This window comes from Aotus nancymaae, unplaced genomic scaffold (genome assembly GCF_030222135.1).
Source record: "Aotus nancymaae isolate 86718 unplaced genomic scaffold, 86718_ANA_hifiasm-v0.15.2.pri h1tg000032l_0, whole genome shotgun sequence".
In the NCBI taxonomy this organism is placed as follows: Eukaryota; Metazoa; Chordata; class Mammalia; order Primates; family Aotidae; genus Aotus; species Aotus nancymaae.
The window spans coordinates 17,683,980-17,709,465 of NW_026988445.1; the positions used below are offsets into that span (position 1 = coordinate 17,683,980).

General features: G+C 39.7%; 1 protein-coding gene across 1 annotated transcript in view; it reads left to right on the plus strand.

Moving 5' to 3' along the window:
- DISC1 (DISC1 scaffold protein) overlaps nt 1-25,486 on the plus strand; it is a 365,698-nt gene that overhangs the window by 310,388 nt on the left and 29,824 nt on the right. The window contains exon 11 of the mRNA XM_064383602.1: nt 24,465-24,741. Coding sequence (XP_064239672.1) covers nt 24,465-24,741 — 277 coding nt within the window. The remainder of the gene's footprint in view (nt 1-24,464; nt 24,742-25,486) is intronic.

The window sequence follows — 25,486 nt, forward strand, 5'->3', positions numbered from 1 at the left end:
CTTCCCTTAAGGAGCTTTCTGTCTTGTGGCTGGGACGTGATAAGGACATTACTACAGACATACATGAAGAGCTAAAGAAATAAGATACGGAGGAAGAACTAGTTCTGCCCAAGCGGGAAGTCCAGGGAAAGTACTAAGAAAGTATAGCATTTGAGCTGGATGAAGAGCTGGCTAAGACAGCTGAGGAAAGGGAGATGTTGTAGATTAGGGGCTGGCATGAGTAGGGGCCAGGGGTTGGCAAGGACATGAACTGAAGAGCATTTGAGGAAAAAGCATAGCACGGGGTCAAGAACATACAGTTTTGGGGTCAAGTTACCTAATTCCGGCTTACTCAATATTTTCTAATTTGTGATCTTGGACAAATTATTTGATCTCTCTAAATTTCCATTTCTCTGTCTATACAAGAAAATAAAGCAGGCCGAGTATGGTGGCTCACGCTTGTAATCCCAGCACTTTGGGAGGCCAAGGCAGGTGGGTCACCTGAGGTCAGAAGTTCAAGACCAGTTTGACCAACATGATGAAGCCCATCTCTACTAAAAATTCAAAAAATATTAGCCAGGCATGGTGGCACATACCTACAATCATCCCAGCTATTCAGGAGGCTGAGGCAGGAGAATCGCTTGAACCTGGGAGGTGGAGGTTGCAGTGAGCCAAGATTATACCATTGTACTCCAGCCTGGGCAACAAGAGCAAAACTCCGTCAATAAAAGAAAATAAAGTGGTACCCTCTTCAATGTGCTATTATGCAGATTGAATGATATGAAAAGCATGTTTTCACCATTACTGGCACATGCTCAGTTAACATTTTTCTACTGTTAGTAGTAGTGGGATGAGGAATATTGAAAAGGCTAAAGATTAGAGTTCTGGGAAGAATAACAAGGATTAGATGTCAGAAAGTGTGTCATGACATATTTATGTGTATGCATGTGGGTACACAGAATTTTGAAATAGTTTTCAATTGAAACCATTGTTTGTAACCAGTAACACAAGGAAATGTTCAGTTTGGGACATAATAATGAATAGCTGTTATGTCTGTTAACCAATTACAACTACTATTGTTGTTTCTGTCATCTCCAGTGAAGTGTTTCTGTATTTTCACACAAATGAGCAAGACCTACCACAAAAAATTATCAGATAAGCATGACTTTATGGGTCTCCTGCTGTGTATATGACACCGAAATGACTTGTCACATGAATTCCTAAGTGCTGTGTTTGGTTTCAGTGTAAAACAGGAGATTGTGTTTCCCAGGTAGAAAAGGAGACTTTGAAATCTTTCTCGTAAAATGAGTGAAAATCTGGTGCCATCGGATCATGGATTTTGTCATTGGGATGGATTCACTCTTGGGTCCATCAACCAGCTGGCTAGGTAACTCTCAGCAAACACCAGATGTTCTTCAGCCTGTGTCCTGATCTGTAAAGTTAAGATCATAGTAATAATACTCACTACACAGTGAAATCATACACTAGAATCAAAGAATGCCTCAAAAGTGCCTCATACCCTGCTGGGCACAGACAGGGTGATACACATCACTCCTCTCATCCAACATCTTCTAATTCAGCCCTTTCTGTCCCCAGCTTCTTCTGTCTAGGGATCTCAAGTTGTGAATGGTCATCTTTGGATGAAGCTGCAATGTTTATATGGACTTAGAGGCAGACAGTCTATTGGGAATTCAATGGATGAGTAAGGCAGTGTAGGGGAATTGATTTTTAGGGAGCAATATAAAGTCAGAGAAATCGCACACTCTTGTCTATACCTACGTTCCTCACCGTCCCTTTTGTTCTCTTTTAACAAATGTGACTTCAAGCTGCAGTAGTGTTTTCACCAGGGGCTGAAGGAATTGATGGCGTTGTTTTCTTGAGAATGAGCTGTAACATCCCTTTGTTCACAGAGATTGTAAATCCTGCATCCTTCAGATTAGATCATGTATGTTCAGTATCAGTAGGAAACAAATAGAAGTAAATATTTGCTACAAAATGTCTTTCTGCTGCCTTGAAAATGAGTTTCCTGAATCTGACATGTCAGTTACCCTGCTTCATCCGCTTCACATTTAGAGTCAAAGGAAAACAATCCCCCACAGCAAGGAGCCTGTCACTTCACTTGGTGTATCCAGTGGAGATAATGTGACCATGGTGCAGTGGCATTGAATACTGATAAGGATGTGGCAGGCCATGCTTAAAGTTTGTCATCTCATTCAAATGACTGGCTGAGAGATGAAAAGAAAACAAAAATTAATCTCCCTCCTGGAACCTTACACTGATTCACTTAGTGGTTGGTTGCTGCTCAGCGGTCTGTCTCCTTTCCCCCCATTAATAATCATAATCAAATATCCATTATTGGTTTTTGGCAACAGGGTAATTACTTTCTTTTCCTTATTTTCTGGGACAGTCGGTCTGTTCATGAGAAAGGGCGGTTGTGTAATCGTTCTCCCTACGTCAACTCCGAGAAGTCAGTTGTGCCCTGCAGATATTGATGTCAGCCTATTTGCTCTCTGGTGGAGTGAAAGAAGAAAATAATTTTATTGTGCTATTTTTAGACTTCAATTTAGATTGCAACCTTTATGATACTTTGTGTACTGGGGATAGAGCTGTTGATGCAGAATTCAGCTGTGAGATGCTCTGGGTCCTACCTGCCCCTGATAGATTTTTTTTCGCTTAGCCTGAATGTCTTAGAACTATTCAGACACATTGCCTTCATTGTCAGCTGAAAGCTGAGCCATGACAATAGGGTTAAGATGCAGTCTGTATTGACAGTGTTTGCAGTGGAACTTGCTGTCAGCAGTCTCCAAGTTTGCAATTTGCCTGTAAAGGCCTAATCTGATCTTTTACATGCATAAATAATCAGCACCATACAAATTCTTTATGAACAAAATGAGTTTATTGACCATTTTTGCTTTTCTAAATTGTTTCCCAGAGCTGGTAGATGAAAGCCAGACAAGAAAAAAATATTTCTTTGCTGGATTTCCTTCTGAACAAATAAGAAGTGCCCAGGTGCCTGAGACTCCAGGTATCAGCTGTGATGGAAGGCCATGAACTAAAGCAGTTTTCCTAGTTCTTTGGTATTACCAATGAGCTGCTCTTAAACTTCAAAGGGGTCTAAGGAAGTGCCAGTAATACCTGTCTGAGCTTGTCTTGTGATGTTGTCACATGTATTAGCATTCAGATCAATTTGCATCTAAATTCTATGAGTGCATACGACTTGGCAATCCAGAAGCTGTCAGTTTTAAAGAACCGCAACTTGGTTCTTGCTACTCCAAGTGTGGACTGCAGATCGGCAACATTGATATCACATGGGTGTATTTAAAAAACGCAGAACCCCAGGCACTTCCCCAACCTACACATCAGAACCTGCCTTTTAATAAGATTCCCCAAGTGATTCATATGCACATTATTTTTTTAACCACAAATCTTTTTAAAAGTCTGTTATGATCCGAATGTTTATGTCACTTTCAAATTCATATATTTAGGCCTAATTCCCAGTGCAATGATGTTAAGAAGTGGTGCCTTTTGGGGGTGATTAGGTCATGAGGGTAGAGCCCTCATGAGTGCTGATTAGTGCCAGTATAGGAGGGCCCAGGGGGCTCCCACGTTCCTTTCACCATGTTAGGATGCAGCAGGAAGGCACCATCTGCAAGAAACTGGGACTTTACTAGACAACAAATTTGCTGGCCCCTTGATCTCGGACCTCGCAACCTTCAGAACTGTGAGAAACAAATTTCTGTTTTTTATAAGCCACCTAGTTTATGGCATTTTTATTATAGCAGATGGATCGGACTAAGACAGAATCCCATAAAATCTGTGGAACCTCTTCCAATGAAAATGTCCCTACACACACAATTTTGCTTATAATTTCAGTGGGTGCAAGTTCCGTGGACTTCAATGATACTTGCATTCATTGGAAGCAGAGAGCATGCCTGGGGAGCCCCCAAGTGCCATGTGCCCCTGACAGTGCTGACCCTACTGCTCCTTGATTGTCACATTGAACAGGTCCTCATCTTCATGCCTAGACCTTGTCTATGTAAGCAGCACTAACCTCTAGATTGTCCTGTGTTAGCCTCGGCAGTCCCTTTTATCCGTGTGGCTCTCATTGACCAATCCTTGCTGTCATTTTCCTTGCCTGGCTACTCTGGTCTTTTGCTTTCTCCTTCCCTAATTTAGGGACTGGCAGGTACCTAACATCTTAGAATGACAACGATGTAATAGCTGTTACCTGAAACATGTCTATCAAGATTCTTTCCTACCCAGATCAGGCTCATGAACAGATGAAATTGAGGGAATAGGTCTTCCTGCCGTTTTGGCTGATGGTCCACCCCTTCTGCAGGTCCTGCTGGAAGCTGTCTTCTGTGTTCTGGTCTGTGCTTTGATTTCTTCTAATCTTGGATGATGGCATAAGGATAATGCAAAGCAGACTAAAGAAAACCCTTTAAGAAATCTGTTCACTCACTGGCTGGTTTGCTTATCTTGGGCATGCCCTGACCTTGAAGAGTCCTTGCTCTGTTCAGGAAGCACATGTACATGGATGATTAAAATAAATGCTTCATGTCAAAATACAGGTACAAAATGCTATGTTGCTACAAAGGAAGGAATAACTAGCTTTTCCAAGAGGACTGAGGGAGAGCATCAAAGAGAGCTGGATTTTAGGGGATAAAGAGGACATTGCCTGAGACAAGGGCTATAGAATTGTTTATTGTGAGAAACTACAGAGTTGGGAAGATTGAAGTGAAGCAGGCATACGAGCAGAAGTGAGAGAGCTGGTAGGAATAAGAGCTAGCACTTAGACTCTGCTTGCTGTAGGATGTGCACAGGTCTAAGTGCTTTATATCAAGCACCTGTGCAGTTCTCTCAACAGTCCAACAATCCTTCCATGATGGATGAAGACACATGCACAGTGAGTTTGATATCTTACCTAACACTGTACGGCTGCAAGTGGTGGAGCTGGGCTTTGAACCTACACGGTTTGGCTTCTATACTAGATTCCGGGCAGAGGGCACCTCCCTGTGCTTCCAGGATAAAACTTGCAGCACTGCCTTGTCCAGGACTCAAGGGGCACTGTTTTTTCCTCCCTTACTTGTTCTCCAGTCTTTCCAGCTCTTTCCACTTCATCAGTGAGCCATGCCCATCCTCACATCACTATGTGTCTGAGTAACACTTAGGGCTACTGAGTTATGGGGGAAAAGAGAAATGGATATTTCTCAGGATTTTCTGGTGGTCCTGTTATCTCACAGTTCATGAAAACCAGATCACTGCAGACACAGCCATTCCCATCAGCCTCAGAGAAGTCCTGACACCCTTTTGTAGATCAGAGAGTCCTGGCCACGGCTGAGGTCTTGGAAAGACTTGGGGAAGGCAAGCAGAAGCACAGGCGGCCTGAAAGCATCTCCTTCCAGCCAAGAACCCCCCTGCACGTCCCCCACCCAGGCACCACTGTCCACAGCTGAAGGTGTTTATACTGTAGGAACCCTGAGGGGGTGGGAGATGGGGATGAGATCCCTGTGGGGGTGGGAGATGGGGATGATAAGGCTGCTTGGATGGGAAGCATATGTGATTGGTTTCCACTGCTTTTCATACTGTTGTCAAATTCCTCACCACTTCTGTGTACTTGCGGTACTGACAGTCTGTACACAGTCTGCCAGCCTGTGAGGTGAGACAAAGCCCAGATTACTTCCCTGTCCCCTTTCCGTCTTTGGGCTGCCATCCTTAAAGGAGTCACGCATGGGCTTTCTTTGCCAGTAGGCATGGCTTACATCTTTTGGGTTTGGGCACTGGGAATGACTCTGCTTCCCCTGCAGACACACTCTGATGAGGCTACAGGCAACTAGCTCTGCTCCTTTTTCAACATCAGAAGCAGAGGCTCTCTTCCTTGACCATTGCTGGGACATTTTCCTTCTCCTGCTCCTAACTTTGTCGTAGAAATCTCCTGAACTGCTGATACTATGTTTGGAGGTAACATCATCCCCTTCTTTGGTTTGTGGATAGGGAATACCAGATACGAGGGAGAGCATCCCTAATGCCTTCACCTGACCCGGATCCTGCCTGTATGTCCTGCAGTTCTCATGGTAAGCAGTCACCCTTGCCAGGCGCCACCTGTGTGCAGGGCAGCATGGCTTATTCTTGTCCTCTCTAGAACACAGAATAGTTTGGGGACATTTCTATGTTTTTTTTTCTCTGACAGCCAGATATATGTGTCTACTTAGCTGCACATAATTGTTGTCACCATAGCTCTTTGACCTACACATTTGTCAGATAAAGTATTTTGGGTGAGAGCTCATTAGCAGATCTATGTTCATCCCACTCTGTTGGCATTTATTAGCGAGCCCTCTTCAGGAAGCCACGTGTTCTGAGAGGTAGGAAGAACAATGCATTTTACCTGTAGTGCGGGGTCTGGCCAGCGCCTGTTCTTTCTGAGTTGAGCTGCTGGAATGTATTCGGGGGATAAGCTGAGAGGCGATTTACGAGGAGCGCTCTCTCCTTGTCTTGCTCCTGCTTCCTTTTAAAATTCCTTGGCTGCCCTTAGTGTGACATGTGTTTCCATTTATCCTATAGATCTCAGGACTCAATGGAGCTCTTGTACTTCTGAAGGGCACTTATTAGGAAGCCCGTCTCCCTGACATTGAACTTGCACTGATCAAAACAGGGGGTCCCACAAACCATCACAGGGATATCTGTGCAAAGAGGGGATGTTTAGCACCAAAGATAAGGACTGTGCATGCTTTGGCAGAATTACAAAAGGAAAATAAGTGGACAAAGAATGTTAAAAATTTCTTTTTTATTAAAGGGTGTGTGTGGTTTATTTGAACAACAACAAAAACACAACAGAAAGGAGTAAAATGTGAAGGAAAGGCTCCTTTGCCTCTCCCCCAACCGTAAGGAAGTTGTTAGCAGTTTTTTTTTTTTGGACAGAGTCTTGCTCTGTAGCCCATGCTGGAGTGCAATGGCGCAATCTCGGCTCACTGCAACCTCCGCCTCCCGGCTCCCAGTTCAAGCAATTCTCCTGCCTCAGCCTCCTGAGTAGCTGGGATTACAGGCAGGCACCACCATGTCCAGCTAATTTTTGTATTATTAGGAGAGATGGGGGTTTCACCAAGTTGGCCAGGCTGGTCTTGAACTCCTGACCTCGTGATCTGCCCACCTCGGCCTCCCAAAGTGCTGGGATTACAAGTGTGAGCCACTGCGTTCCGGCTGCTGTTAGCAGTTTTAAGTGCATCCTTCCAGAAATATCTCCCTCATGTATGGACATATATGTCCTTTTGTTACTTTTAGAAAATTCAAATGGGATCCTAACAGAATCTTGTTTTGTGCCTTGCCTTTTTTGCTTAATTTTTCTTGGAGGTCTTTCAATTTCAAGAGGTAAAAATGGCCGTATGATATGTAACAATAAGTGCGGCTGATTCCAGTTTTCTCCATTTGGTTGTTTCCAGTTATTTCTCATGCTGCAATGATCATCCTTTTTTTCTTTTACCTTGTCTGAATATTCCTGTAGGGTAAATGCCTAGAAGAAGAATAGCTAGTGCAAAGAGCATGTGCATTTTATATTTTGACCAATATTGCTGAATTACTTTCCCAAAAAAAGACTGCTAACGTATCCCTCACCTTTACTTATTTATTTATTTTTTGAGACATAGTTTTGCTCTTATTGCTCAGGCTGGAGTGCAATGGTGCGATCTCTGCTCACTGCCACCTCCGCCTCCCGGGTTCAAGAGCAATTCTCCTGCCTCAGCCTCCCAAGTAGCTGGGATTACAGGCATGCATCACTATGCCTGGCTAATTTTTGTATTTTTAGTAGAGACGGGATTTCTCCACGTTGGTCAGGCTGGTCTTGAACTCCCAACCTCAAGTGATCCACCTGCCTTGGCCTCCCAAAGTGCTGGGATTACAGGCATGAATCACCACACCCGGTCATCCCTTACCTTTAAAACAGCAAATTATACAACTCCCAGACCTTTATCTCTGAATCTGTGCCTGTTTATGTTGGATGCAAATCATATATTGATTGGCTGTTTTATTTCTTCCTCTGCCACTTTTGCTTATTTTCTTTTGGGATATTTGCTTTTTTTACTTACTGATTTTCAAAACTCTTTGCTGGTTAAGGAATCTAACTCATAGACTGTGCCACATGTTAGAAATATTTTTCCCTAATGTATTATTTGTATTTTGACTTACATTCATGGTACATTTGCCACATAAAAATTTAAATTGATATATATTTAGATTTTTCACTGTTTTTCTCTTTTGGTTTTCAGGTTTGTGTTTGCTTAGAAAGGTTTTCTTCACTTCAAAATCAGAGTCAAATAATGCAAAAATTTTCATTTAGATATTGGGAAGCTTAGAAACCCATACTAGACTGGCCAAATAGAGTGGCATATTGAGATTTATCCTGAGACTTTAGTTTCTAATGCAACAAATTCATTGGGATCACTTATAAAAAAGGCTTTTACTCTGTTAATCTTTACTAGAATGGATTTTTAAAACTTACTGTTTTTTATTTTTGCTTCTCATTATAGGAGTTCTTTGAATGTAGCTTCCCTGAATGTCCATTCATTCATTAGCTACTGAGTTCTTATAGTGGATGACATCTTGCTAGACTATATGCTTCATAGGATTTAAAAAAATGAATATGAACTATTCTCAAACCTCATTAATTACATACAGTAGAAGAAGGCATCTGGAGACAAAACCCAGAGATCAAGGCAGAATGAACTGTTCTCTTGAGAGTACTACAAAATGCCATGTGGCTGAGAGAAAGGTGACATCACATACGGTTGTGAGGTCAGGGAAGAGTTTTGTATTAAAGTGACATGAGCCTTGAGATGGGCCTTGATGAAATGGTTGGATTTCAATGGGTGTGGATTTTAGAGAAAAGGTATAAGAAATAGGCATCTGTAATTAGAAACCTATGCATGTGTTCTGGAAAGAGTGAGCAGTCCACTTTGCTGGTGTCTGGAAAACTCGCAGGGGTACAATGAGTGAGGAGTCCAGAGTGGGGCTGAGGCCATCTTGGGAAAGGCCTTGGTGAACTTTGCTCTCCATTTGACAAGGAATAAGAGACGTTCACATTTTTGGAACAATAATAGATGGGATAGATTAGAAGCATGAAAAATTTGAAGGCAGAAAGGCCCATCACTAATTGTAGTTTTCCTGGGGCAAAGATATAAAATGCTTTATTTGGCGTAGTACTGGAAATGAGGAAAAACAGACCTGAACAATATTCTCAGTTTATAATCTATAGGAGGGTACTCGGGCTGAAGGAGAGAAAAAGGTTAAAAATGACCAATGTTTCTAGCGTTCATTTGGTTCACTCTCTTAACATGCATTGAGTGTTTGCTTGGACTGGAGGAGTTGGCATGAGACAGGGTCCCTGCTCTCAAGGGGCCACAAACAACAAACAGGCCAGGATGATGGCAGGCATAAGGAAACCATGAATAAAATTATGGAGAAATTAAGAAGAAGAGCTTATTTGATGGGGATCCCTGATAAGTTTGATTTTATGTCTTAAAACTTCAACTCTTACTTCAGATAATTATCAATTTAATTATTCCTGGTGGTATTCTTTTTCTCTCTTCACTCTGGTATACTGTGGAGTGATACAGGACAATAAATTGTTATTTGAGTTTTAAATAGGCTGCAAAGTTGGAAAATACTTCAAAATTTGAGGCTGGTTGGCTTACCCATAATAAGAAAGGGATGTCTGTCACACTAATGATTAGAATAGATCTTTGATCTCTGATGATATCTTAGTTTCTTTACCTGTAAAATAGAGACCTGTCCTAGACCAGTCATTGTACTTTGCTCACAATTTGGTGAGTCATAAATTTGGGATATTTCTCTGTGTGGAGCTGCACCAGGGCTGAACGTGCACAATGGCTAACTCATGTGGCTGGCAGTGGGCAACAGCTGTCAGCTGGAATCTCAGCGGGGGCCACTGACCGAGCATGTAGACCCTCCAGCATGACAGTCTCAGGATAAATAGACTCCTCGCATGACAGCTGGCTTACCCCAGAGCAAGTGTTCCAGAAGAACCAGGTGGAAGCTACGGGGCCTTTCCCTACCTTGCCTTAGAAGTTGTATGGCATTACTCCCTCTCTGTTCCATTGGTTACTCCAAGGAAGGCACCAAAGTCAGCTGAGATTCAAGAGAGGAGGATATAGATACCAGCTCTTTATTATAGGAATGTCAAAAGATTAAAGGTTACGTTTTTAAAACACTACAATGTAGCAGTACCATCTTACCTCGTGAGGTTTTCTTGAAGACTAAATGAAGTAATATATGTACAACCCTTAGAACAGCACTTGGCCAAAAGCTATTAACAATGGTGATGATGGTGTTGGTGGGAGTGGTGGTGAGGATGAGGATGATGACGACGATGATGAGTGACTGCACTGCTTTCTGCAAAATGCCTCTTGTTGTCACTGGCAGGTTGAATTTTGGAAAGAATGAACCATTGGTTTTACCTAATTTATATTTCTGATAACTATGAAGGGGATTGTTATAGGTTAATTTCCTTAATTTCATCACATTCTAACTGAGAAACCGGGGAGGGGTTGCTATCTGTTGTGTTCCAAGGGAGGCCTGAATATAAACCAAACGCTATTAGGAAGGGCAAAACAAGAAAGAGACGGTAGTTCAGCAACCAACAATGACCACTACAGGTTCCTCGTTCAATACTCTTTCTTATATTACATTTCTTCCTTTCATATTGTGAAATGGCATTGGAGAAGAAGGCTCAAATTTCCAAAAGCTCAGCGGAAAATAGTGTTACTTCTTCTTTCTTGGAAAATGAAAGACAAAGGAATAATTTCTAATAACAACATTTTTTTTTTCTGAATTGGAGGTTAAGTTGCCCAGGTAATCACATGCCTACAGACACATGAGAACTATTCTAACTTCATCAGTTTGCAGTGGAAATTTTAGAACTATTGGCCACATAAAAATACTTGGTTATTTTCTTTCTCTTTCTTTCTCTTTCTTTCTTTCTTTTTCTTTCTTTCCCTCTCTTTCTTTCTCTCTCTCTTTCTTTTCTTTCTTTCTTTCTTTCCTTTCTTCTTTCTCTTTCGAGTTTTGCTTTTGTTGCCCAGGCTAGAGTGCAATGGTGCAATCTCAGCTCACCACAACCTCTGCTTCCTGGGTTCATGTGATTCTCCTGCCTCAGCCTCCCGAGTAGCTGGGATTACAGGCATGCACCACCAAACCCGGATAATTTTGTATTTTTAATAGAGAGGGGGTTTCACCATGTTGGTCAGGCTGGTCTCGAACTCCTCACCTCAGGTGATCTGCCTGCCTTGGCCTCCCAAAGTGCTGGGATTACAGGTGTGAGCCACCGCACCCAGCCAAGACCTGGTTATTTTCAAAGCTTCCAAAAAATGGAGTAAAATACTAATGCCCTTTAAGTGGACATATTAATAAATCAGGAAAGAGAGTTTGGTTATAAGAGCTGAAACTCTTGGCGTCTGTGTCAGAACTCAGTATTTCCTCTCCTAAAATGGACAGAAGCTCACCAACTTGCTACCTACCCTCTCCCACAGCACCATTCCCCATAGAAAAACACACACATGCCTGGGTCCCAGGAGGATTCAAGCCATACTCAGATGATCTCCTAGACCCCATTTTACTTCCAACTGGCAGGAATAACAGGAATGGTGAATATCAATTCTCTTCTCAAGAACTTACCCCCAGGGCAGGCACAGTGGCTCACACCTATAATCCCAGCACTTTGAGAGGCCAAGGTGGTTGAATTGCCTGAGGTCGGGAGTTCGAGACCAGTCTGGCCAACATGGTGAAACCCTGTCTCTACTAAAAATACAAAAAAATTAGCTGAGTGTGGTGGCATGCACCTGTAATCCCAGCTACTCGGGGAGGCTGAGGGAGGGGAATTGCTGGAATCTGGGAGGTGGAGGTTGCAGTGAGCCATTGCACCACTGTACTCCAGCCTGGGCAACAGAGTGAGACTCAGTCTCAAAAAAAAAAAAAAAAAAAAGAACGTATCCCAAAACACTGAAATTGTATCTTCTAGCTGCCTCATTACTGCTTGTGAAAACATCACCAAAGATCTCACAAAGTTCAAGTAGCTATGAGTCATTCTCTTAAAGAATTATTACTAATGACCTAATTGTTTTCCCTGGGCAGAAATAGCAAAACTTCTAAAAGACTTCAAAGTCAACCACTACTCTCTTTAGTACAAACAGATGCAATAAGCAGATATCTTAAAAATCTAAAGCTTGATGAAATGATTATGTATTATGAAATTACACTGTAATTTTACACCTACATATTTTCCTCAGCACTCAGCGTAGCATCCCTCAAATTGGCTTCCAAACTTTGACATGTGCATTCTAAAAGAAGTTTGGGGACTAGCCCTATTCCCACTCAGGGTACACATACTCTGTCCCATCAAATAGCAAATAGACACAAAGTTACAGTATTCCGGTCATTATAATATAGAAAATTAGTTACAGAAACAGCAAACCTTTTTTTTTTTCAGGAAAGTTATAAGCCAGGCTGCTGGCTCTTTCCTTTGAATCCAGCCTTGCACACACCATAGAAGCCAGAGAGATGTTGATGGATCTGTCAAGTTCATAATAAAAAATAACAGAGAAGTCCTCAGGTAACTGAAGGTGATTTGGCCCACATGTGGAAAGGAAACAGATGATAGAGTGGAGGAGAGCTTTTCACACATGCCCTTTTTTTCCTCCTTCACATTGCTGAGGAAGGCCAATCCTACCTGGGTGCTTCTAGAAACAAACACCTGTTGGCAGCGAGGCTTGGGGTACTGAGGCTTGACAAGCAGTAGCAAAGGAGCACTGCCTGGGAGGGGATCGAGCAGATGGCCCCGATCATCATCATCATCCCCATCCTCCCTGTTCGCCAAGGGATAGGTCATTACAACTGAGGGAGACTATTTCTGGGAGCATAGATGATTCCCCCAGAGGCTCTTTTCCCTCACCCTCCTACCACCTGAACCCACTGGGACCTGCACAAGTTAGGGCCTTGGCTGTATCCACTTCTCCAAAGACCCAAGACCAGCTTAAGCAGTTAATAGGCCTACGGAAATACGAACTCATTTGAAAAATAAACAAGACTGCTTTGGAGGCAACTGCTACAAAAGAACAATAATGAATGGAATGGCTAAAACCTGATGAAGCATAATTAGTGAAGTGGACATACGAGGTGTTCAATAGACATATCAAATATTCCCCAAAGATAAAGAAGGATGTTGGAAATATGACATGAAACATGAAGCCTTAAAAAGGAGTCGAATGGAAAATTAAAGAATACGAAGTATAATTTTTTTTAAGTTTCAGTAAATGCATTGAGTGCCAAATGGATTCAGCTGAAAAACCAATTAGTGAGCCAGAAGATCTCAGAAATTCTCAGAGGACATCAGCAACAGTCAGAGAGAGAGAAAAAACTTAAAAGATAAGTGAAGCAATATGAAGAATAGGATTTTTTGGATCAACATTCATATAAAAAGAATCCCAGAAGGAAAGAAAACAATCAATACAATAATGAAAGGAAACATACGAGAGAATGATTGAGAACTTCCCAGAAAAAGGAAAATATATAAAACCTTGGACGGATAGGCTCATAGAGTGCAAAACACAGGATAGAAAAAAAGGTGAGAGGCATATCTCAATAGGTTGTAATAAAATTTATGTAAAACAATGATAGAGATAAAATTCTAAGAGCAAGTCAATTATTAAAGGATAAGAACTAGATTGATCTCAGATTTCTCAATAGAACACATAATACAAGAGGCTATCAAGTAATATTTTCAAAATGTGGAACCAAGAATATTAAATAAAACCATTATTTAAATGGGACTATGAGACCTGGAAATACTTAAAAGATTTATCATGCACAAGCTTCTTGGGAACATTCTTAGAGGAAGTATTTCAACAAGATGAAAAGTGTAGGAGGATAGTACGAGCTGTGTCACAGAGTATGCAAATAAACCTTAGTAAATTTTTTACTGTTGATGAAATAGAGAACTTACAAATAACAGAAATATATATATACACACACACATATATATACATATATATGTAAAAAAAAATGTGTGTGTATATATATATATAAAATATATATGTGTGTGTGTATGTATAAAAAGTGTGTGTGTGTGTGTGTGTGTGTGTATATATATTTGAGACAGAGTCTTGCTCTGTTGCCAGACTGGAGTGCAGTGGCGGAATCTTGGCTCACTGTAGTCTGCGCTTCCTGGGTTCAAGCGATTCTCCTGCCTCAACCTCCCAAGTAGCTGGGATTATAGGCACATGCCACCACACCCAGCTAATTTTTTTGTGTATTTTTAGTAGAGATGGGGTTTCACCATGTTGGCCAGGATGGTCTTGATCTCCTGACCTTGTGATCTGCCCACCTCAGCCTCCCAAAGTGCTGCAATTACAGGTGAGCCACTATGCCCAGCCAAAAATATATCTTAATAAAAATCTAGAACTAAAATATAGCCTCAAAATATATATCAATTTATCGCTTCAGGCGTGGGATAGAGGCAGAATGAGAGTGAGGTGAAAATATACTAAGTCACTTTTCTTCTTGTTTGGGAGGAAGGTATAGAAATTGAAAAGCTCAACAAATTTATATGAAAAAACATAAATATGATCTTACAGATACAAAGAAAACTACCGGAAGACAAAAATATAGTGTATAATTTTTAGACCAATAGAAGAAGATTTGATCCACCTAATGGAAGTGAGAAAAGAGAAAAATAAAATAAAATATTTAAAAAGTAAGGGAGGATTCCTGGTCTGGGAAAAAAGGGCATGGACCCGTTTCTCTCTGCTTCTTCCCACTAATGCAATTCTAAATCCTGAATATAATGCAAGAGCTAATCGAATGAGAACTCTGAAAGACAGTGAGAGAACAGTAATCTGGCTTGGGACTGTAGGACTAGAAGGAAAACATAGCTTCAGGGCTTCCTGTGTACCTACCTCATGAAGGAAGATGACCTACACGTGGGTTCCCTGACATTCAACCAAGCTACCAAAGGCAGCTCAACTAGGTTTAGTCCTGCCCTGGATTGGGAGCCCTGCTAACAAAAAGCAGCCAGAGGAGTGCTCTCCTTTTCTGCTGGCCTCCAACTCCCTTCCTCTCCTAGAGACACCTGGCCAGCCGGGAATCACTGGCAAGAGGGACCCTGCCACAACAGATGTCCACCTTGGGAAGTGTTCTCCTCTCCCCTCCCTGCCCCACCAGGGGCAAGGAGATTTCTGCCACATTAGATACCCAACCAGGGAAGTCTTCTTGCCCTCCAGAGCCTGAGACTTTACACCCCCACCAAGAGACATTCAGTGGCCTGACCTGGAGGTAGACCCCTTCTGCCCCTTCAGCTAGCACCATCAGGGACCAACGGAAGTTCTCATGGAGCCAGATGAATCAAGCAGACAAACAACAACAACAAAACAACCAACTCCAAAACAAAACTCAAAGCCAAACAAACGAAAAAAACACACTGCAAGTCTTCAAAAATAAAAATTCCACTGGAACCACAGCCTATAGAAAAGTAGGACAGGATCTGCATGATAAAGCCAAACAGAATTCCCTCATAAAATAAAAGATTTAAATAGAACTCAATTTTTTTTTTAACATAATGGCCGATGTGCCCAAGATATAATTAGGAACCATTCATCATAATAAAAACCAAGGAAATCACAGCTTGAATGAGGAAAGACAGTCAACCGATACTAACATGGAGATGAATCAGATGTTGGAATTACGTGACAAGAATTGTATACAGTCATCATGAAAACGCTTTAATAAGCTATTACAACAAATGAAAAAATCAGAAAAGGTCAGCAAAGATATAAAATTTTTTTAAAAAACCAGATGTAAATTAGAGAACTAAAAATACAAAAGCAGAAATAAGAATCTCACTGCACAGGCTTAATAGTAGAGTGAAGGTGACAGAGGATAGATTCCATGAAATTGAGAACAGATTAATAGAATTTACCCACTCTGAACAAGAAACAATAGACTGAAAAAAATGAAGAGCCTTGAGCTCTGTGGGACATAGCAAAAGATCAACCATTTATATCACTGAATTTTAAAAGGAGAAAAGGAGAGTGGGGCTAAAGAATATTTGAAGAAACAATGGCTAAAAACTCCCTGAACTTGGTGAAAGGCACAATCCTACAGATTCAAGAAGCTACACAAATCCCCAGGAGAATAAATAAAAATAAATCCACACTAAGACACAGAAGAATTGAGCTTCTAAAAACTAAAGACAAGAAAAAGTTTTTGAGAACACCCAGAGATAAATAAATGATTTATTACCTATAGGGAAACAATTTCAAAAACAGTGAATTTATCACCTGAAACTATGGAAACCAGAAAGTGGCACAATTATCAAATGACAAAAAAAAACTGTCAACCTAGAATCCTACATCCAGCAAAATTATCCTTTAAGAATAAGAGGAAATTAAGATATTCACCAGTGAAGAAAACTACATGTTGTATTTGTTGTTAGCAGATTAAAGATTAGCTAGACGAAATTCTCTTGGAGCTACAGAAAGAGATATAGAATAATGGAAAGAGTAGAATTACGGTAGACTATCCTTTACCTAATGAGTTTTATATAGTGTATTATGGTGATTGAAACAAATTAATTTTAATGTCATCTGAAACTTAAGACAATAATATTTTATTTTATTTTTGAGATGGAGTCTCATTCTGTCACCCAGGCTGGAGTGCAGTGGCATGATCTGAGTTTACTGCAACCTCTGCCTCCCATGTTCAAGTGATTATCCTGTCTCAGCCTACCAGGTAGCTAGAACTACAGGTATGCGCCACTGTGTCCAACTAAATTTTGTATTTTTAGTAGAGACGGGGTTTCACCATAATGGTTGGGCTGGTCTCGAACTCCTGACCTCAAGAGATCCGTCTGCCTTAGCTTCCCAAAGTGCTGGGATTACAGGTATAAGCCACCGCACCCAACCAGACAATAATATTTTAAAGTGCAGAAGGTAAAGAGACTGAAATGAAAGGGAGGTTTATTTGCATACTTAAAGTAGTGGAATATTGGTGCCAGATGATGGTAATGCCGCCTGCATATTGTAATACACAGAGCAATTATTATGCAAACTATGCAAAGAGATATGGTCCAACATATTATAAATAAATTAAAATGAAGTCCTAAAAGATATATTCACAAAAATACGCTCAAATGATCTTCGACAAAGGTATAAAGGTAATTAAATGAAGGAACAATATAATTTTTAACAAATGGAGCTGGAGCTACTGAACTTCCATTGGCAAAAGATGAACTCAAACTAAGTTTCATACCTCATACAAAAATTAACTTAAAATGGATCAAGGACCTAATTGTAAAATATAAAACTATAAAACTTTTAGGAAAAAAAAAATAGGAGTCAGTCATTGAGACCTAAGGCAAGGCAAAGATTTCTAAGACTTGACACTAGAAGTACAATCAAGTAAAAGGAAACGTTGATAGACTGAAACTTCTTTGAAGTAAAACCTTTTGCTCTGTAAAGGTTCATGTGAAGAGGATGAAAAGACAAGCTAGAGACTGGGAGACGTATTTGTAACCATATATATCTGAAAAATTATTAGTATCTATAATGTATAAAGTCTCAAAAGCCAATGCTAAAAAATATAAATTCAAGTAGAAAAGAGGCAAAAGACATAACACATACCACACTGAAGAGGCTATGCAGATGGCAAAGAAGCACGTGAAAAGAGAGTCAACATCATTAGACGTGAAGGTAGTGGAAATGGAAACCACAATGAGGTAACATTACATACCTCTCAGAATGGTAAAAACAAAAAATTATAACACCAAATATTGGTGAGGATGCAAAGAAACAAGATCACTCATGCATTGCTGATAAGAACACAAATGGTATGGCCACTCTGAAAAGCAGTTTGGCAGTTTCTTACAAAACAAAACATGTAAGTATGATACAACTCAGCAACTACACTGTTGGACAATTATTTCAGAAAAATGAAAATTTCAATTTTGTGCAAATGCCTGTGCACATATGTTTATAGTATCTTTTATTCATAATATACCCACATTAGGAATATCTGACATGTCTTTCTGTGGGTGAATGGTTAAACATACTGTGGTACACACATAGCATGGAATACTACTCAGCAGTTAAAAGGGAATAAGCAATTGATATGCAAATCTCCAGGGAATTATGCTGAGCCAAAAAAAAAAAAAAAGCCAATCCCTGAAAGTATCTACTTTATGATTCTGTTTATATACCATTTTTGAGATGACAACATTTTAAAAAGGGGTAACAGACTTAGAGGTCTACAGGAACTAGGGAGGGGGAGGATAGGACATAGGCGAGTGTGGTTACAAAAGGGGACACAGCGATTCATGTTATAATTGAATTGTTCTGTATCTTGAATGTGGTAGGGGATACCTGAACTTACACAAGTGATAAAATTGTATAAAACTATGAACACACACACACACAATGGGAACTCTGACAAAGATCAGTGGATTTCATCAATGTCAATACTCTGGTGTGATATTGTACTATTGTTTTGCAAAGTGTTGTTATTATTAAGAATTGGGTATAGGTACATGAGATCTCTCTATATTTTTTCTTACAATTGTATGTGAATTTAATAAAAAGAAAAAGGAAAATAGAAGAAAAGAAAATAGTGAATTTTTTAAATTGAAAAACTAGGCTAAAATCAATGAGAAAACACCAATAATTACACAATAATTACAATTATTGAGAGTACATGGGTTAAGACCAGCAATTCAAAGATAAAATCTTAGAATGGGTTTCATACAATTCAGCAAATGTTTTGTGTTGGTGTCATTTTAAAAATATGCAAATAGACTGAAAACATAGAATAGTAAAAAGATAAGCTGGGTAAAATTGAACTAAAAGAGTGTTGGAAAAACAATGTTAATATCAGAGAAAATAGACTTTAAGGCTAAAATATCATATGAACAATGAAAATTGTCATCTATAGAAAAGCAGTTAGAAAATTTAATGATTGGAACCCCTAGGTATCTAAAATCATAATCTGAGACTCATAAAACAACCAATAAAACTGTGGGATGAAATAGAAGAGTCAAGAATTATAGTTGGAAATTTAAAACACCCATTTCTGAAACTCACAGATGAAGCAAACAACAAAAAAAATATAAAAATTTTAATGACGTAATATGCCTTCGCTTTACACTCAGTGAACACAATACTCATTCTTTTTGGACACATATGAAAAATTTACAAAAATCAGTGAAGTACTAGGTGATAGAATAAGCCTCAGTTAATTTTACACAGTTAATTCTCAACCAGTATGCAATAAAATTAGATATTAATCTAACAAAAAGGGAGGTGAGAAAAAATTTTTCTGTTTAGAAACTAAAAAACATACCGCTATACAGCCCTTGAATTAACAAGGAAAACATTAGGAAAGATAATGAAAAGGCTGTCTGTAAAATCTGCTGGACAATAATGTAAATTCTAAAAATAAATGTAAAGCAATTACAGAAAAATATTATGAATTGATGGTTTTATGATAGGCCCACAGGTGTTTGTTAAATTATTTCTGGTATTTTTCTGTATATTTAAAATATTTAATAATTAAAAATTTAAATACACATATTGGACATAGTTAAAGTATTCAGACAAAAATTAAGAACTTTAAATATACTTATTATAACGTTAAAATATCAAGAGAGGAAAATAAGAAAACAAATGAGTTAAGTGTTTATCAGAAGCTAATAAAAAGTAAGATAATCCAATTAATGGGGAAAATGGAAATATAAAGATAAGAACAAATCAATAAAATAGTGCACAAAAATCAATATGAAGATTAACAAAGCAAAAATTAATTCTTTGAAGAGATTAATAAGATAGCAAACCTTTGATAAGACTGAATAAGATAAATCAGAAAAAGCATAAGTAAAACATATACTGAAAAGGAGATCTACAAACAAAGTAACTTTTAAAATAGTTTTTAAAATTATGAACAAACATGTAACAATACATTGGAAATTCATTAGAAAGTGAATTAATTTAGGCAGGTGTGGTGGCTCATGCCTGTAATCCCAGCACTTTGGGAGGCTGAGGCGGGTGGATCACCCAGGAGGTCAGGAGATTGAGACCGTCCTGGCCAACACGGTGAAACCTGATCTCTACTAAAAAAAAAAAAAAAAAAAAAAAAAAAAAAGCTGGATGTGGTGATGTGTGCCTGTAATCCCAGCTACTCGGGAGGCTGAGGCATGAAAATTGCTTGAATCCCGGAGGCAGAGGTTGCAGTGAGCTGAGATTGTGCCACTGCACTCCAGCCTGGTGACAGAGTGAGACTCTGTCTTTAAAAAAAAAAAAAAAAAAGAAAGAAAAGAAAATAGATTAATTTATATAAAGGATATATAAAAAATATTTAAATTGATGGAAAAATAAATGGAAAACTTGAATAGAGTGTAAAAGTTAAAGGTATTGAAGTGGTAATAAAATGGCTCCTCCAACAAAACCCTTGGGGAAAGGATAGGGAACCCAAGAAAGGAATAAACAAGCAATGAATATGAAAAGATAATTCACAGAAGAAAATCTGAGTGGCTATGAAATGATCCTAGTGGAGAAATGCAACTTCAAACAAGATCCCACCTTTTACCTATTAAATTGGCTAAAATTAGGAAAATGAAAAATACCAAAGTGCCCCCAAATAGGGACTGTTGTTTCTAGTGTGGATCAGACCCCATTCCTGCACTTCTGCTCTAGTGCATCTGAGAAAATCCATTCCCTCTCTCCCTCCCTCCCTCCCTTCCTTCCCTTTTTTTCTTCCTCCTTTCCTCCCTTCCTCCTTTTCTTATTATATTTTCTTTTTCTCTTTTTGTTACTTTAGATTGGCATAGACATAAAATACATATATCACAAGTGTACAGCTTGATGAATTTTCACTAAATGAACTCATGAAACCATCACCATCAAGAAATAAAATGCTTCTTGTACATGAGAAGTCCCATTATGCCTCTCCCATTGTGAATCACCATGCCTAGCCTATTTTACTTTTTTTTTTGAAGAAAGTTCAAAATGATTGCATAATTCTAGATTGGCAGCTAATTTCTTTCAGCATTTTAAAGATATTTTATTGTCTTCTACCGTTCACCGTTTCTGTCACCCATACTTTTGTTCCTTTGAAGTTAATGTGCCTTTCTTTTCTCTCACTGCTTTTAAGAGTTTTGTTCTGTCTTTGGTGTTTAGAAGTTTCGTTATGATGGGCCTAGGTGTGTGTTTTCTTTGATCTTTTCCTATTTTGAGTTGTAGTACTTCCTAAATGTGTGGTTTGATGTTCATTGTCAATACATGATATTCTTTGTTGATAATCTCTTCTAATATTACTTCCACCTAATTCCTTCTTTTTCCTTCTGATCTCATTTATGGATGTTGGCTTTGAAAGAATCAATATGTCCAAAAAAGTAGGAAACATGATGGAGAATTTTGATGGAGAACTGGAATATATATAAGAAAATCAAATTAAAAGTAACTGAAATTTAGAATACAATAGTGGATTGAATAGTAGAGTAGAGACAGTAGGAGGAATGATTATTAAATGGAAGTTAAGTCTATAGAAAATATCTAGCATGAAGCTGCCTGGATGGATGAAAATATTTTTTTTCATTGATAATTCCTAATTTTTGGCTTTCCAAAAAAATCAAAATTTTTGTCAGCATTGAATTTACATTCCTCATAGTTTCAGTGTACCTGAGCTGATGGGTTGATGATGTGCTCCGTATACAGGGATATGTCTTCCCAACTAGCCAGAGTCACTCCTTTCTATTGTCTTCTACCACTGAGGCTGAATATTAGTTGTCATGATTTATATCATCCCTTCCCTGCTTCACACATTTACATTGTATGCTGGGCATGGTATGTATTTCAATTCATGATCCATGTTGGATGGTATAAAGATACCAAAAAATGTGAAAGAGACTTGGAACTGGGTAGCAGGCAGAAGTTGGAACAGTTTGGAGGGCTCAGAAGAAGACAGGAAGATGTGGGAAAGTTTGGAATTTCCTAAAGACTTGTTGAATGGCTTTAACCGAAATGCTGATAGTGATATGGACAATGAAGTCTAGGTTGAGGTGGTGTCAGGTAGAGATGAGGAACTTGTTGGAAATTTGAATAAAGGTGACTCTTGTTTTGCTTTAGTAAAGAGATCGGCAGCCTTTTGCCCCAGCCCTAGAGATCTGTGGAACTTTGAACTTGAGAGACATGATTTAGGGTATCTAGTGGAAGAAAGTTCTAAGCAGCAAAGCATTCAAGAAGTGACTTAGGTCCTCTTAAAAGAAATTTATTTTTACGCATTCACAAAGAGATGATTTGCAACTGGAGCTTATGTTAAAAAGGGAAGCAGGGCATAACATTTTAGACAATTTACAACCTGATGATGCAATAGAAAATTCCATTTTCTGAGATGAAATTAAAGCTTGCTGCAGAAATTTGCATAAGTAACAAGCAGCCAAATGTTAATCCCCAAGACAATGGGGAAAATGTTTCCAGGGCCTGTCAGAGGTCTTCATGGCAGCCCATCCCACCACAGGCCTGGAGACCTACGAGGAAAAAACAAGTTTCTTGGGCTGGGCCCAGGGCCTTGCTGCTTTATGCAGCCTCAGGATTTGGTGCCTGTGTCCCAGCCATGGCTAAAGTGGCCATTGTACAGCTCAGGCTGTTGCTTCAGAGGGTGCAAGCCTGAAGCCTTGGCAGCTTACACATGGTGTTGGACCTGTGGGTGCACAGAAGTCAAGAATTGAGGTTTGGGAACCTGTGCCTAGATTTCAGAGGATGTCAGGAAATGCCTGGATGTCCAGGCAGAAGTTTGCTGCAGGGATGGAGCACTCATGGAGAACCTCTGCTAGGGCAGTGTGGAAGGGAAATGTGGGGTTGGAGCCCCCACACAGAGTCCCCACTGGGGCACTGCCTAGTGGAACTGTGAGAAGAGGGCCACCATCCTCCAAACCCCAGAATAGTAGATCTACTAATAGCTTGCACCATGCACCTGGAAAAGCTGCAGATACTCAGTGCCAGCCTGTGAAAGCAGCTGGGAAGGGGACTGTGCCATGCAGAGCCATAGGGGCAGAACTGTCCAAGACCATGGGAACCCACCTCTTGCATCAGCATGACCTAGATGTGAGACATGGAGTCAAAGGAGATCATTTCAGAGCTTTAGGATTTGACTGCCTGGCTGGATTTTGGAGTTGCATGGGGCCTTGTAGCCCCTTTGTTTTGGCCAATTTCTCCCATTTGGGATGGGAGCATTTACCCAATGCCTATATCCCCATTGTATCTTGGAACTAACTAACTTGTTTTTGATATTACAAGGCTCCTAGGTGGAAGAGACTTGACTTATCTCAGATGAGACTTTGGACTTGGAATTTTGGGCTAATGCTGGAATGAATTAAGACTTTGGGGAACTGTTGTATAGGCATGATTGGTTTTGAAGTTTGAAAGGGACATGAGATTTGGGAGGGGCCAGTGGTGAACTAATGTGCTTAGGCTCTGTGTCCCCACTGAATTTCATCTTGAATCATAATCCCCATAATCCCCAAATGTCAAGGGAGCCAGGTGGAGGTAACTGAATCATGGGAGCAGTTTCCCAGTGCTGTTCTCAGGATAGTGAGATCTCACGAGATCTGATGGTTTTATCAGGGGCTCTTTCCCTTTTTGCTCTGCACTTCTCTTTCTTGCCACCATGTGAAGAAGGTGCCTTGGTCCCCTTCACCTTCTGCCGTTTCCTGACGCCTCCCCAGCCACGCTGAACTTTGGTTCAGTTAAACCTCTTTCCTTTATAAATTAACAGTCTTGAGTAGTTCTTTATAGCAGTATGAAAACAGACGAAAACAATACAGTCTAGCAATAGAGTGGAGAACAACGTAGTTACAAGCCCTGCCCTCAGGGAAAAGAAAACAATAATCACATAAATAATTAGAATTGTGATAAATTCTCCGAAATAAAAGTAAAAAATGCTAAGAGACTCATCATATTTTCCAGTTGGAAGGCAGAGAATGTTTCCCCCCACAAAAGGTTATTTAAGCCAAGTTCTGAAGATAATATGATTTACTCAGATGAAGGCATGGGTATATGTGTGTTGGTGGGGAATGGACGGAGAGAAATGATATAACCTGGAAGAGTGGTCAGGCCTGAGGAGTCAAAGCAAGCCAGTAGGGCTGAAAACAGTTATGAGCAGAAGCCGTGTTGTATTGGTTGCTGAGTTTGGAAAAATACATAGGATTTTGGATGCCTTTGCAGACCAAGCAGCTAAGGACCAGCACATTTCATGGTGACTTGATGGTATACAAATCTGGTCCCTCTGATGACTCTTCTAGTTGAAATAATTTATCACTGCAAAATTAAGTCATGAATTAGAAGATGACTAGCTGACATTTAGCCAGATAGACAAGCTATTGACTTGGTATGATGAAATATCACTGAGTTCATTTTTATGCCTTTGTTTCCTCTCCGTCTCAGCTGCAAGTGTCCACTGCTTGGAAAAGTGTGGGAAGCTGACTTGGAAGCTTGTCGATTGCTTATCCAGAGCCTACAACTCCAGGAAGCCAGGGGCAGCCTGTCTGTAGAAGATGAGGGGCAGATGGATGACCCAGTGGGAGCTGTCTGTTCAGCGGCTCCTCCCATTCCCTCTAGGCTCCACTGCGAGGATGAGAGGAAGACCCCTTTGCAGGCACTGGAAGAATGGAAGGCTCACCTGATTCCCTCTCTGCACTGGGCTGGAGGCGAACAGAAAGAGGTATGTCCTTTCCACATGGTCTCTCCAGAGGGGACCCCTATTCTAAGGGGTGCTTTGGGACCATGCTCCAAATGGGAACAATAAATATTGGGAGGGCTTGCCATTGAGCCATATAAACTTTTAAAAGTTTCAATAACTCTTGAATGTGATTACAAAATAATGTAGAATTTTTGTAGAAGTTTGAAATACAGAAGAGCAGAAAAACCCAGCTTTTGGCATATTTAGTTCCATATTCATTCTAATTTAGTGGCTAGAATTAGAATATGCAGTCTAATATAGAATTACCATATATAGCATACATTATATATGTCATATATATAACAGTTATATACGCTATAGATTATATATACCACACATGACATTTAATATATATACTATAAATTATATATCATATGCCATATATGATATTAATTATATATTTAAAATCTATATATTACAAAATATTGTTATTTATTTGAATGAAACATTCAAATATATGTATATATCCCATTAATTATTTTTACCAAAACCAGATCATAATGAATGCTTATAATGTTCTTCTTTCATATACACAACTAAAGTTTGGCCTGAGATCTATGTATTACAAATTAAAATATTATTTTATTTAACTTTCTTTTTTTCTACCCTCTTTCCTCTCTCCCTTCCCCTTCCTCTCCTTACTTTCGCCCTCCCACCCTAACAAGAGTCTTTTCCATGAAAAGCCCCTAGGAAGTTTTTCCTGATTTCATTGCCATGACCTGAGGCT